Below are 13,372 nucleotides of genomic sequence, written 5' to 3' on the forward strand. Positions count from 1 at the left end.
TCTGACGGTTGTGGACGACGCGTACATAATGTACGATTAGAGTATTTGTATGATAACCGGCCTCTATATATATATATGTGTGAAATAACATGATATGTGAATTTTGATGAATATTCTATGAATATATATATATATATATATATATATATATATATATAGGATTAGGTTCAAACGTGAACAAAATCCTAAGAGTGAACTGCGTGAACTGATATGGGCCCTTGATTTTTATGATCTTGAGATTAAAGTTAGTGGCATGATGGTAATTATTTGGTTAATTTTTTCCATTTAATTAAATACAAAAAGGGTATATGTGTAATTTCAATCTTAAATTGATTGCATAAATCTCTCAAAAATCAAGTAATCAATTATCCTCTTAAATTGATTGCATAAATCTCTCACAAATCAAATCATGGATTAGGAAAGATGTAACTTAATTCAATTATTAAAATAATTATTTGTTTAAATGCGATGTACACATGTGTATTCTAATTTTGCCCTCTTTTTAATGCGATGTACACATGTGTATATCGTCTGTTTTTGTGATATCTCGGAATTTTTTTTACATTGAATGTTGATGTACACCTGTGAATTACTGTACACGTATGTACGATGCTGAGTACACATGTGTACTGTTCTATTTATATCCAAGTACACATGTGTATACCGTTGAAATATGAAGGTTACGTGGATCTTAAAAATCAAAATTTGAATTCTGGTGATGAAATCTGAAATAAAAATTAAAATTGAAATCTAGTGATTTGTTGTTTGTTTTGATAATTATCTTATTAATAAATAAACATAATGTGGATAATGAATTTAAATTAGGAAAGATGTAACTTAATTCAATTATTAAAATAATGATTTAAATCTAATTTTTTATATAATTACAATCCTATCCTTAACAACTAAAAAGGAAATCAAGGGTCCATATCTGCTCACGCAGTTCACACTTGGGAGGTTGTTCACGCTGGAATCCTACCCTATATATATATATATATATACACCGAATATGTCTATACTTATGCATATATGTTACGAAGCGCAACTCGTAGACATATACTGCGAATAAGTAGACATTATAAAGAGTCACCAACAAAATCGTTCGAATCGCGAAAATCTTAATATGTATATGTATATGGAATTACATATATATATGAATGCCAACATAATTAAAAATAAAGATATTTCTTGAAAACCTCAAAAAATATGTGAAAATACTAAGTGACAGAGAAACTTGATTATTTTAGAACAATTAGTTAATAGATTATTTCTATGTAAATTAGGATATGTGGATTTGATCCAATTGATTTCTATATTTAAAAACGCACCCAAAGGTGAGTGTCACTGAACTCCACTTTTACTGTTTTATTAACTGTTTTCGGGGTAAAGAATACGTCTTTAATAAGAATGAACATATGTTTTTGTATAAAACATGATCTCGAATTAAATGTATTTTAGTGAGAATTCACTAAAACGTCATTTTTACTATCTTACATAATGTTTTCAGAGAAAAACATGTTATTAAAAGCTAAGTATATGTTTTCATATAAAATATGGTTTTAAATTATATAAAAATATGTTTTCATCGAAAATACGATTTTTAGAGTATGATAATGCGTTTATAAACTCAAAAGATGAATGACCTAAACTATTTTTAAGAAAAACGAGTTTAAAAGTGAATTATACTGGTTTCGGGGAGGAAACTGGGTAAATAGACGACGTTATGGGTGTAACGATCGTAAAGATTTAAAAACGAATTTTTAAATCTAATTTGGAACAAATTCATAACGAAAATTTAATATTTATATAATCAAAATCATAAGTATAAGTTTTCATCTGAGATAGGGTTGCGAAGTTATTTCGGACGAATTCTTCCATGAAAATTTTTATATAAAATCCGGTACATGTCGATTTCATTTAACATTACAACAACATCATTTTTATTAAAATGAATGTTATATTTTTAAAACATATATAAATGTTTTCAAATATGTAATGGTTTTTAGACCACTAAGGGTCAAAAAAGGAAGTTTTTCCTTTAATAAAATATTACGAAAATTATATGTGAAATCACCCTACATTGTATTGACACTTGATTTTTAATGTGTTCTATAGGTACATGAGTTCGGCTTCGAAGAATTTTGGCTAATGTTGTCATGTGGTAGTGAACGGGTATGGTCCCAAAAAGCCGCGCAAACCTTTTTCAGGTCGTGTGCTGGACCATACTCCTTATTCAGCAAGCTGATAAATCTTAGACTCGCGCAGGTTACTTAAACAAAGACTGACCTCGCACGAGGTCCAAACAAGAGAGAACATCAGTTTCAGCACTTAGCATTCTGAATGAGAGCCTTCAGCACCTATAACCCTGCGCGGGCTAGTTACGTGCTCAGCAAGGGTCACACAGGAGTTAGAGCGCAAGGCCACTTCAGAGAGTACACAAGGTACAAGTGGCAGAAAAAAGAGCAAACCAGCGTGCACCAGGCTGTGCTCTATCATGCTCCACGATCGTTTGACGAACAGGAGACAATAAGTACACAAGGACGTCTATGTGGCACCAATCAAGGGGCGGCGACACCTGCCCCATGATCTCCACTTACTTGCTGATGGCAGAGGGACAACAAGGCCGACAACAAGGACACGTGGCTCCAATCAAGGTGCGCCAGCACCGGAGATCTTCTAGAAGGCACTAACGGTCGATACCAGTGAGACAAGAATGATATTCTCTGTTGTCACCTTCCGGCGCAAGGCCCATCAGCCCATCTCTTTTTACACCTCTCCGGCTATAAATAGAGGACCTTCATGCACAGGTTAATTCACTTTGCTCTTTTCACTCTCACTCTTAACACACACTTATTTCCTCAAAGCAGATACTTATTCTCACGCTGGAGTCTGGTTAAGAGGGAAACCCACATATTCCCCTCTAAACGAGCTAACGGTGTTCTGTTTTTCAGAAATATCGGATCATTACGGAGCTCAGGAAAGCTAAAGAAGATTAACCCTCATGTTTGAAACATAAACCAAACTAATTAACTCTAAAATTAGTTCCGTGTTTCTTCATTGGCGCTCACCGTGGGGCTCGAACCCACGACCACAAGGTTAAATTTTTGAATTATGTAATTAAACTATGTTAGTCACTTTTTGAATTATGTGACCATGTTTGTAATAAGACCCCTAAGGGTCAAACTACTATGACTTGCTTATGATGACGTGGTAATCTTAAAAACTTTGTTTTTAAAATAACGAAATATCCAAATTAACTAAAGCATCGACCACTAAGACTTGTATGGGTACCAACCTCCGTCACTGCCACGTTTGTATTTCCGCGCCCGACGTTTTTGGGGTGTGACATTGAAGAGGATAGAAAAAAATAAGGCAGATAAGCAAATTAAGAGAGGAGGGCGGGGGAGTATTCATTTATCATAACTTGGCTCAGGGGTGTGAGTGACAAAACGGGCAGGTCGGGTCAGTTGCACAACAAGTTAGAACTGGTTCAGCTTAAAACAAGCAGCTTTAAAAATTCATGTGAAATTGCTTCAGGTCAAAACAGGTTGAATCATATTATCGACAAAATCCTGTAGATCAGCACTGGAGAAATGTGATTAGGTCAGCATATGGATAAAACAAATGAACACCATAACAAATATGTGAAATGAATATAAAACATCGTGATTATCATATATTATTTAATAACTAAATTTGATGTTTAATTTTCCACCATTTCGAGGTCGTGTTATTAGTAGTGTGTACAAGTAAACGAAAAAATAGTCGTACATGTTATGAGAGAGAAATGTTCGGCTTAGTGCCCCCCCCCCCCCCCCCCGCAACGTTGGCGGGGCAAAAACCAATTTTACCTATTGGTCTGGGTATATTATGATTTTACCTTCGGTTCAAAATTACGAATTTGCCAATGTTCAAAATTATGATTTTGCCCGGTTCAAAATTACAGTAATGTCATCACTTTAGGTTTTGACAGATTACGATTTTACCTCAGTCAAAAATTACAATTTTGCCATCTGTTCAAAATTACAGTGTTGCTATCGTTTTAGTGGTTGACTCAATTTATTTTTTATTCGTGTTAAGGAACTGCCTAACACTCGTTCATTAGTCATGAAAATTACAGTTTTGCCCCAAGTTAAAAACTACGGTCTTGTTATCGTTTTGTTTTTTTTTTCTAGCAAAACTATGATAGTATTTGTTTAACTAGTTGAGAAATATTCGGCCTACCGCCCCGCAACGCGTACTGGGCATCAACTAGTTAAATAAATTTAGAATACTATGATATCCCAAAAAGGTGATCAACAACTAGGTTCATAAATTTTAAAAACTGAATTTCATGGTTTCAGGTACTACATGAATACAAAGCATTAAAAACCAATACGAAGTGTCTAATGAATACTTAATCATCAAGTCAGAGATACTTTGTGACACGCTCAAGAATACATTTAAGAAGTTCATTATACTTGAATGGTTGCTCTAACGGTATTAGATGCCCTGCATCTTTTACACAATACAATGTTGTCTTGTCTCCCAATCGCCTATAGTAACACATAGTGATCAGTAGTCACAATGTTACAGCTTCAAAAGGCTACAAGTCAAAGGGACATGACTTACGCTTTCATGGTCATAGCAAGGTCGAGATCGAAGATCTTGTCATAATCAGCCCACACCATATGTATCTCCTGTGAAAATATCAAGTTAGAAGCACATTTGTTGTTTACGTTAACGCTTGCGCGTCGCACATATGTAATCAAAATGTGTTTTTTTAAGGTTGAATACCATAAAAACATCTTCCATGTATTTTCTCTTAAAACTCTCTTAACAAGCTTTTACATATTATATTAAAGTCTCTCTACATGTTAAATATGAACAAAATTGTGTTTTTTCACATATTAATACTACGTGTGGAAAAATAAGATATATTGTTTTAGATTGGACATTTGGACACGTGCCATGACAAAGTCTGTTCAACATTCATCTTTCTATTTCCATTTTATAATTGAGTAAACTTCCGTTTTGCTCCCTATGGTTTGGTCACTTTAACGGTTTTGTTCAAAACCTTTAAAAATAGCCATTTTACTCCCTGATGTTTTGGTTTTTTTGCCAGTTTGCTCCCCGCCTCTAACTCCATCCAAATTGTTTGTTTTTCCATTTTGCTCCCCGCAGGGAGCAAACTGGCAACAAAACCAAAACATAAGGGAGTAAAATGGCTATTTTTAAAGGTTTGGGTCAAAACCGTTAAAGTAAACAAACCACAGGAAACAAAACGGAAGTTTACTCTTTATAATTTAATAAACTGGTGATAATAACTAATCCTAAAATAAATTTAATAAAAATACATACAAGAGCGGGTACGAATTAACATAAAAAACTAAAATAAAAAAAAACTAAAAACTAAAAACAGATAAAACGGTCTATGTAAATTTAGAATGTTAGAAATTAGAAACAAAGTATTTTGGTCGTTGTTATAATGTAATTTGTCAAATAGTATTTTCATTATTTCATCTAATCATAATGAAGAGAAATTTTTATTTTAAGTTTAACATGTAAATTTTATGATAAAGAGTAGAACGTGTGTTTATTTTTTAAGTGCAAAACTGTTTACCGACTTTTACAACGAAAAAAATCTAAATATAGTGCGAGGTTCAACGTGGAATCATAAAAAAATAGGAGGTTGAGAAACCATTTCTTTAATATAAATATAATATAAAAAATCAATTTAACATTTAAAAAAAAGAAATTTTAAAAATCTTTCTGAGCTTTTATATATAAAGATGTGTAGAAGCCATTCAAATTAAAAAAAAAAATCATTCTTGTTAAAAAAAACCTTTTTAACTGTTTTTTAAGCGTCTTTTTATTTTTCTTTAGTTTTAGATTTTTTTATTAAAAAGAAAGGCTTCTACATTTATTTATATGCAGAAAGAAACTTCGAATCTTTTTCCTTTTTTTCTAAAATCTAACTTTTTACATGTTGAATTGATTTTTTTATATATTTAATATGTTAAATGTATGGTTATCTGGTTTCTCATTTTTTAGGTTCCCCATTAAACCTCTCACTATATATATATATATATATATATATATATATAGAGAGAGAGAGAGAGAGAGAGAGAGAAACGGTAAAATGATAACCACCTTGAATTTTGAGAATCATGAGAATTAGGCCTTCAAAAGAATTTTTCTAAAAAAAATCTCAAAAATCTTAAAAAGAATCACTTGTTAGCAAAAAAATAAAAAATAAAAAAATGTCGCATTCAAAAAGTTACATCAGCTGTAAAAAAAAACTCATTGTCGTAACAAAATTTACATCAGGCGCAAACAAAACTTACATCAGGCGTAACTACCGACTCGACAATTTTTTTTTTTTTGTTTTTTTTTTTCACAAATGTGTTTATAATATTTTCATCTACGTTTGTGCCAAAAATTAGAGCCCAACTTGCGCGGGAAGGAGGAGTTCTCATAGTTCTCACAACTCGTGGTGGTTCTTAATTGAACCGAAGCCTATATATAGGAGATGTATCACGAAAATACTAGTTTAAATAAGAAAACCAAAAAATTAATTAAAAAGGCCTAAAAAGCATACCAATTTTTTTTAAATTTTTTTTTAAATTTGCTATATTTAATATATAAAAAAATCAAAAAAAAGTTGTACTACACATGTGCAATAATACGAAAAAGCCTAAACCACCTAACCCACCCCCCACCGACACCCCTAAAAACCTAAACCCCCTCCCCTTCCCCCCACACCCAAAAATCTAATCTTAATCCTAAACCTACAAAAGAACCTAACCCTAAAAGCTAAACTAAACTCAATAGCTAATTTTAAGCATATAATGCACATGTGCAGTATAAGTTTTTTTTTTTTCGAAAAAAATGCTTTTTTATACATTAAAACTAGCGAATTTTTATAAAAAAAATGTCATGTTTTTAGGCTTTTTTAATTATTGTTTTTGTTTTCTCATTTATATGTTGTTTTCTCATGATCCTCTCGCTATAATTATATATATATATATATATATAATTATATATATATATATATATAATTATATATATATATATGGAGAAGATCATGCGAGAACCACCTCTTATTGTGAGAACCGCGAGAACCAATGTGAACACACAAAAAATGCCTAAAAATAACTAAAAATCACACAAAAAATTTTTTTTAAAAAAATCGCTACTTTTCAAAACCAAAAAAAAATTAAAAAAAAAAATTTTGGCTTCTAAAAGTAGCGATTTTAACATAAAAAATATTAAAAAATTCAAAAAAAAAAATTTAGATTTTTTTTTATTTTTTTAGGTTTTTTGGGGGTTTAGATTTTAGCATTTTAGCTTGGGGGGAGGGGGGGTTTAGGTTTTTGGGGGGTGGGGGAGGGGGGTTTAGGTTTTGGTTGGGGGGGGGGGGGGGGGTTAGGTTTTCTTTAGGTTTTTTTTAGCATTTAGCTTAGGGGGGGAGGGGGTTAGGTTTTTTTTTTTTTTTTTTGGGGGGGGGGGGGTGTTAGGTTTTTTTTGAGGGGGGGGGGGTGGGGGGGAGGGGTGGGGGTTAAGTTTTTTTTAGGTTTTTTTAGCTATTTTAGGTTGTGTTCACATTGGTTCTCAAGGTTCTCACAATAAGGGTGGTTCTCGCATGAGCCCCTCCCTATATATATATATATATATATATATATATATATATATATATATATATATATATATATATATATATATATATATATAGGGGAAGGTTCATTTGAGAAGAAAATTTTATTGAGAAGAAAAAGAATAAAAGGGTATAATTGTAAAACATTAAATAGTTTTTTTCTCATCTCATTTATCATGATGTTTGACTAATTAATTAGTCATTAAGACTATAATCCTCCACACTAAATATTTTTGCCTACACACATCAAAAGTTATCCTACACATTTCGAAATTTATCCTACACATATTGATATTTATCCTACACAACTCGTAATTTATCCTACACGCATCGTATTTATCCTACACTATAAATGAATTTTTATTTTTATTTTTTGTGGAAAATATATATTTTAAAAATAAGTTACAAATTTAATATAGTTAGTTATTAAAGATGAAACTACCAATTAATGATGTATGTAAGTTTACTAATATACCCTTATAGTTACATTAAGTACAAATACTAAATGAAGTCTAATGAAGCATTTCTATTGGTTGAAATTTCTTTTTTTTTTCTTCTTACAAAGAATTTCTTCTCATTTGAACCCTCCACTATATATATAGGGTAAGGATAGTGTAAAATGGGCCTAAAGTGTGAGAAGTGTATTATAACACTATATATAATACTATATAACACCATATAAACACCGTATAACAATATGTAACACCATGTAATACCATATAACACTATGTAACACTATATAACATTATATAACAAATATAACACTATACATCTATCATAGACATGCTATCAGACAACCTATAGTGTTATATTCGTTATATAATGATATATTGTGTTACATAGTGTTATATGGTATTATATGGTGTTACATATTGGTATACGGTGTTTATATGGTGTTATATAGTATTATATACAGTGTTATAATACATTTCTCACACTTTGAGCACTTTTTACAGGATTCTCTACCTGTATATATATATATAAGGGTATGATCTAGAGAAAACACATAAAAGTGTGAAAACGGTGAGAACGATTTTGGTGTTGACATGTGGCATTGATGCTAACTTACACTAAGGGTGATATTTTCAAAAAATCCATGCACATGCCAAAGACTTGCGCATCTAAGTCAGATGCAATTCTCACCATCTTTTTTAAACTTTCGTAACCTTTTAGTAGGTGGTTATTTTTTTTTAAATTACACCACAAAATCGAGTGTTTTATTGTCTTTCCAATGAATATACTATTGTTATACTTTTGAAGTTAAAAAAATAACATGAACTGAGTGTTCAAATAAAAACGCCATAAAAACACTAGTTCAGAAAAGCGTCATGAAAAACTCAGTACAAAACACCATAAAACACCGTGTTAAAAAACACCATAGAAAACCTAGTTGAAAACGCTATAAAAATATCTAGTTAAAAAAAAACCATGAAAAACTCAGTTTACTAAGTCACATGTGCTCTAGATCTGTGATTTTTGTGCGTTTTTGTTCAAGATGTAAAAATGGTGAAAATGAGAAAAACTCAGATCTGGACCCGAATATTCAGATCTGTGCTAAAACGAGTGTTGGGTTTTATGTTTTTCTCCTAAATATTCAAGTTATCATCATCAAAAACCGTTTACAAAGCGTTTTCATCAAATCTGCATATGTACACGGTCTCCTGTGTTCTTGATGTTCTTCACATCTTCATATTTTGAAAGATGTAAAGAACTTCGAAGGATCAGGTTACTGTTTCGAAAGGTCATCTTCAGTACTTTGAAAGATCATCTAAATTTTCGAAAGGTCAACTTTCTGTTCGTAGGGTCATTTTCATCAACAGAATCGAAAGATCTCCTTTATCCCTTAACAGCCTCGAAGGATTAACATCAATTTATCCCACCTCCCCAACACTTCGAATGATCCAACCCATTTCGAAGGATCATCATTCACAACAGAATTGAAAGATCAAACAAATTTTCGAAGGGTCAGATTAACCAAATTCGAAAGTTCAACAATTTCGATGGGTCATGTTCAAAAACAGTTTCGAAGGATCAGATGGTGACACTTCGAAGGATCATTGTGCTGTTCTTGTCGAAGGATACAGTTGATGTTTTGCTTCGAAAGATCATTCTAATCTTCAACAGCCAACAACTTCGAAAGTTTAAACTGATATGTTCGAAAGATCCGTGTTTGACTTTCGTTTGATTCAGAGTTCGAAGGTTGCTGTTTGGGGCTCGAAAGATTGATCAGATGTATCGCAGTTGAAAGATGTTGGTGGCTGTTTGGAGGTGTGTATCGAAGAAAGGGACCAGGAGAGAGAAAGAAGGTGATGTCGGCTGTGATGTTCTTGAAGATGTAAAGTAGGGTTGTTGACTTTGGAGAAAAGACAATGACTTTTTGATCCATGATATGTTGTCGGCTGCTTATGTTTTTTTTTAAAGAATAGGGTTGTTGAACGACATGGTGGGCCTAAAAAAAAATTTAACCATTTTTATTATGGGCCACATGGTTTTAGATGAAGTTTTGACCTGAAACTATTGGACCGAACAAAAGGCCCAACAATGTTGGAACAAAATTTTCTTTGGTCCAAATTGTCTTTAGGGAAATGATTAAAGATGGGATCCTTTGAACAAATATTTTAGATGAGACCCGTCTTAATTCAGGTCCCTGTTCCGTAGACACGTCTCTATTCTGTGAGTTGCAAAGTGGGGTCGGGTATTCGCGAAGATTATTTGACCGGGCTTCTAAATGTCGACGCCAAATCCGTATGGGTTCGGAAGCGCGCGGGATGATGCGGTATGATGAAAACAAAAGATGATGATATTTTGAAAATTGTGGGGTAGTCACGGTTACCGATGCAAATGGCAAAAATGGTGACGCGACTATAATGGGCCAAAAACAACACGGTATGTTCGCTTCCGCACGTCAAAATTTATGATTGTTACCGGTTATTCGGAAATGTTCGAAAGGATTTTGTTTATTGTCATATTCTCGCATTTGAAGACGAACGTATGAACCTGGAACGTCTATACCGGTCCTAACGAGTCCACAAAGTCTTTGGATCTTTGGGGGGATACTAGTCCGATCCTACGGGGTACTAGGGGACGTTCTTATTCAACTAGAATATGCAAAGAAGAAAGTCGTTTTCGTGAATTTTCGGAACCGAGAACATTCAATGAAGATTGATGACAGTTCCGCTCAGTGGAGGGAATTGGTGAACAGTTGAAGATAAATTCTACTCAGTGGAGAGAATTTGTTATGTGAAATTGACGACAGTTTCTTTGAAGTGGAAAGAATCTGTTAAGGTTTAGAGATTTTACCAAAGAAATGGGGGGATAAAAATTTCCATATGTTGAATTTCTTCGGTAAATCTCTAAACGCAATCATAGGTGGTAGAGTTTGTGATTTTCTGGTGATACAAACAGTTCTGCGTGGAATGTTTTGCACAGACACATATTTGAGGATTTTAATTAATTCTCCAGCCAGCGTGAAGGGTTTTGCACGGAAACATACAGGTATCTAAAGTCGACAGTCGTTTCAACGCGCTGTTTACTGAAGACCTGGGGAATCTTTATGGAAGTTGATAGTTCAAGGCTGAAGACCTGCAGGATTCGGTTTTGGGTTTGATGTTTCTTTGGGATTTTACAGGGATCTGGGGGTAACTCAATTCGTTGAGTTTGCAAACGATGTACTTGGTCAAGCTGACTTCCTGGGTACTGATGCTGAAGATCCGTAGTGCATTACGTGGTCAACTTCACAAAGGCGAGACAATGAGATCTGGATGTAGTTCAACTAAGCGTGCCGTTTGGTTGAGCTTGCAAGGGATACACTTGGTCTAGCTGACTTTCTTGAGTGTTGATGCTGAAGATTAAAGTGCTTTACTTGGTCGATTCCACAAAGACGGTTTACAGAAGACAGTTCACCAGAAATCTCTATCAATGTAGTATGCTTGAAGATCAAGACTTGATGCAGTTTTTTTTAAAGAATGGAACCCTTATCAAATGCCGGTTGGCGTATTGGAAGATCAGCGGAAGATCGGTCAATTGAGCCTTTTGAGGAAATTGCACAACACCCAACATGGATATGCGTACTTTGAGGGGGAAATATTAGACAAGGAGCATCAAGATACTACTTACCTGGATCATCGGTCAAGGGGGAATTTGTTAACGCACAGAAGATGAATACTTGACTGAAGATCGATTGCAGTTGCATTTTCAGCATTCGACAGCAACGGACAAGGGGGAATTTGTTGATGCAGATTTTGTGTCCGATGCTTGTCGAATAGATTAGTTTTAATTTACGCTGAATTTGTAATAGTTAGTGAAACGGTCTATCGAACGTGTATAGACCCGCTCGTTTGAAGTGGTCAAACGAGAGGGTTGTTGGTTTGACCGTGTGTGTGTTGCTAGACAAATTATGGTTGTGTTATGTTTGGTGTCGAAGGATAAGGCATCGAAGGATTATGAATATCCTTCGATGAGCTCGAAAGATACCCATCGAAGGATGAAGATGGACCTCGAAGGATATGTTATCCTTCGAGGTATGTATGTGTCTTTCGAAAGCTGGATGGTCGACAGATGATCTATCGACCAGTCAGTGTTATCCTTCGACCGTGCAACCTGTGTTTGGTATAAATACCAACACTTTGTCATTTGCAACACAAGAGTGAGAGCACAAGTGTGTGCAAGAGAGTGAGAGGAGGTTTGAGACCTCACCGGGAGAAATCACCACTTGATTTCTCCCTGGATGTATACTTCTTTGGTATTAGTTCGGTTATCATGTAATCGGGCCGACTTGTAATGTTTTACTACCGGATTAATGCAAAGTTGTTTGTTTATCATCTCTATCTTCTTCCATCTATGAACATAATCATGAAAATCACGGTTTCGATCCCGAAACCCGGACCTTCAAAAACGCCATAAAAACACCTAATTCAGAAAAACGCCATAAAAATCTTAGTTGAAAACGCTATAAAAACACTCATTTCCGAAAAACACTATAAAAGCCAACTGAAAACGATATAAAAACAAAAAGTTGAAAACACTATAAAAATATCAGCTCATTTTTTTTCGAAAAGCGTATCAATGCTATACTCGTTAGAAAGATATAAAAACGCTGGATTTTATAGTGTAATTTTTTTTTTAAAAAATAACCATGTTTAAAAAAGTTATGGACGTTTAAATATGATGGGGGAAATGACATGTGATTTGCATGTGCACCATTGTTTGGATATTCCCAATTTACCCCGCGTAATTGTAAGGCTTCCAAAATTTACAAAAAAGTCATCTCATCAATCTCATGTACAAATCATAAAGATATTGTGCCTGAAAATCGTTCTCACCGTTTTCACACTCCAGCTGTTTTCTCCTGATCCCATTTATATATATAGGGAAAAGTTTAAATGAGAGCGCTAAATATTGTGAGAACCATAAGAATGAATAAAAAAACCACAATAACTTGGTCAAAAACAATTTAAATTCAGAATTTCTTTTTACACTTATCATTATTATTTGAATACAATATTAGAAATTAAATTTACACGTTTAAATCAACACAAATTCGTAAATTAACAAAATTGTAAAACCCTTATTAAGTATGATTTTGAAAGGGGAGATGAAGTATTTAAAGAGAAAATTCTTTTTTTTAATGTTGTATTTTAATTATGATAAGGTTTGTATTAAAAAAATTGGTTTTGTTTAATTTTCTCATTCGTTCTCACGGTTCTCGCGATATTTAGCGTTCTCAAGATAACACTC

The 13,372-nt window shown here is 33.5% G+C and overlaps 1 protein-coding gene across 2 annotated transcripts in view; it reads right to left on the reverse strand.

The window, feature by feature from the left end:
* Window positions 1-4,292: 4,292 nt before the first annotated feature.
* LOC110903172 (epoxide hydrolase 4) overlaps window positions 4,293-13,372 on the reverse strand; it is a 31,026-nt gene continuing 21,946 nt past the window's right edge. For both annotated transcript variants that reach the window (XM_022149309.2, XM_022149308.2), the window contains 2 exons: window positions 4,612-4,679; window positions 4,293-4,535 (listed from right to left, as the gene is read on the reverse strand). In XM_022149309.2, the coding sequence (XP_022005001.1) occupies window positions 4,409-4,535; window positions 4,612-4,679 (195 nt within the window). In that variant the 3' untranslated portion in view covers window positions 4,293-4,408. The remainder of the gene's footprint in view (window positions 4,536-4,611; window positions 4,680-13,372) is intronic.

The sequence above is a fragment of the Helianthus annuus genome, chromosome 12 (assembly GCF_002127325.2).
Source record: "Helianthus annuus cultivar XRQ/B chromosome 12, HanXRQr2.0-SUNRISE, whole genome shotgun sequence".
Classification (NCBI taxonomy): Eukaryota; Viridiplantae; Streptophyta; class Magnoliopsida; order Asterales; family Asteraceae; genus Helianthus; species Helianthus annuus.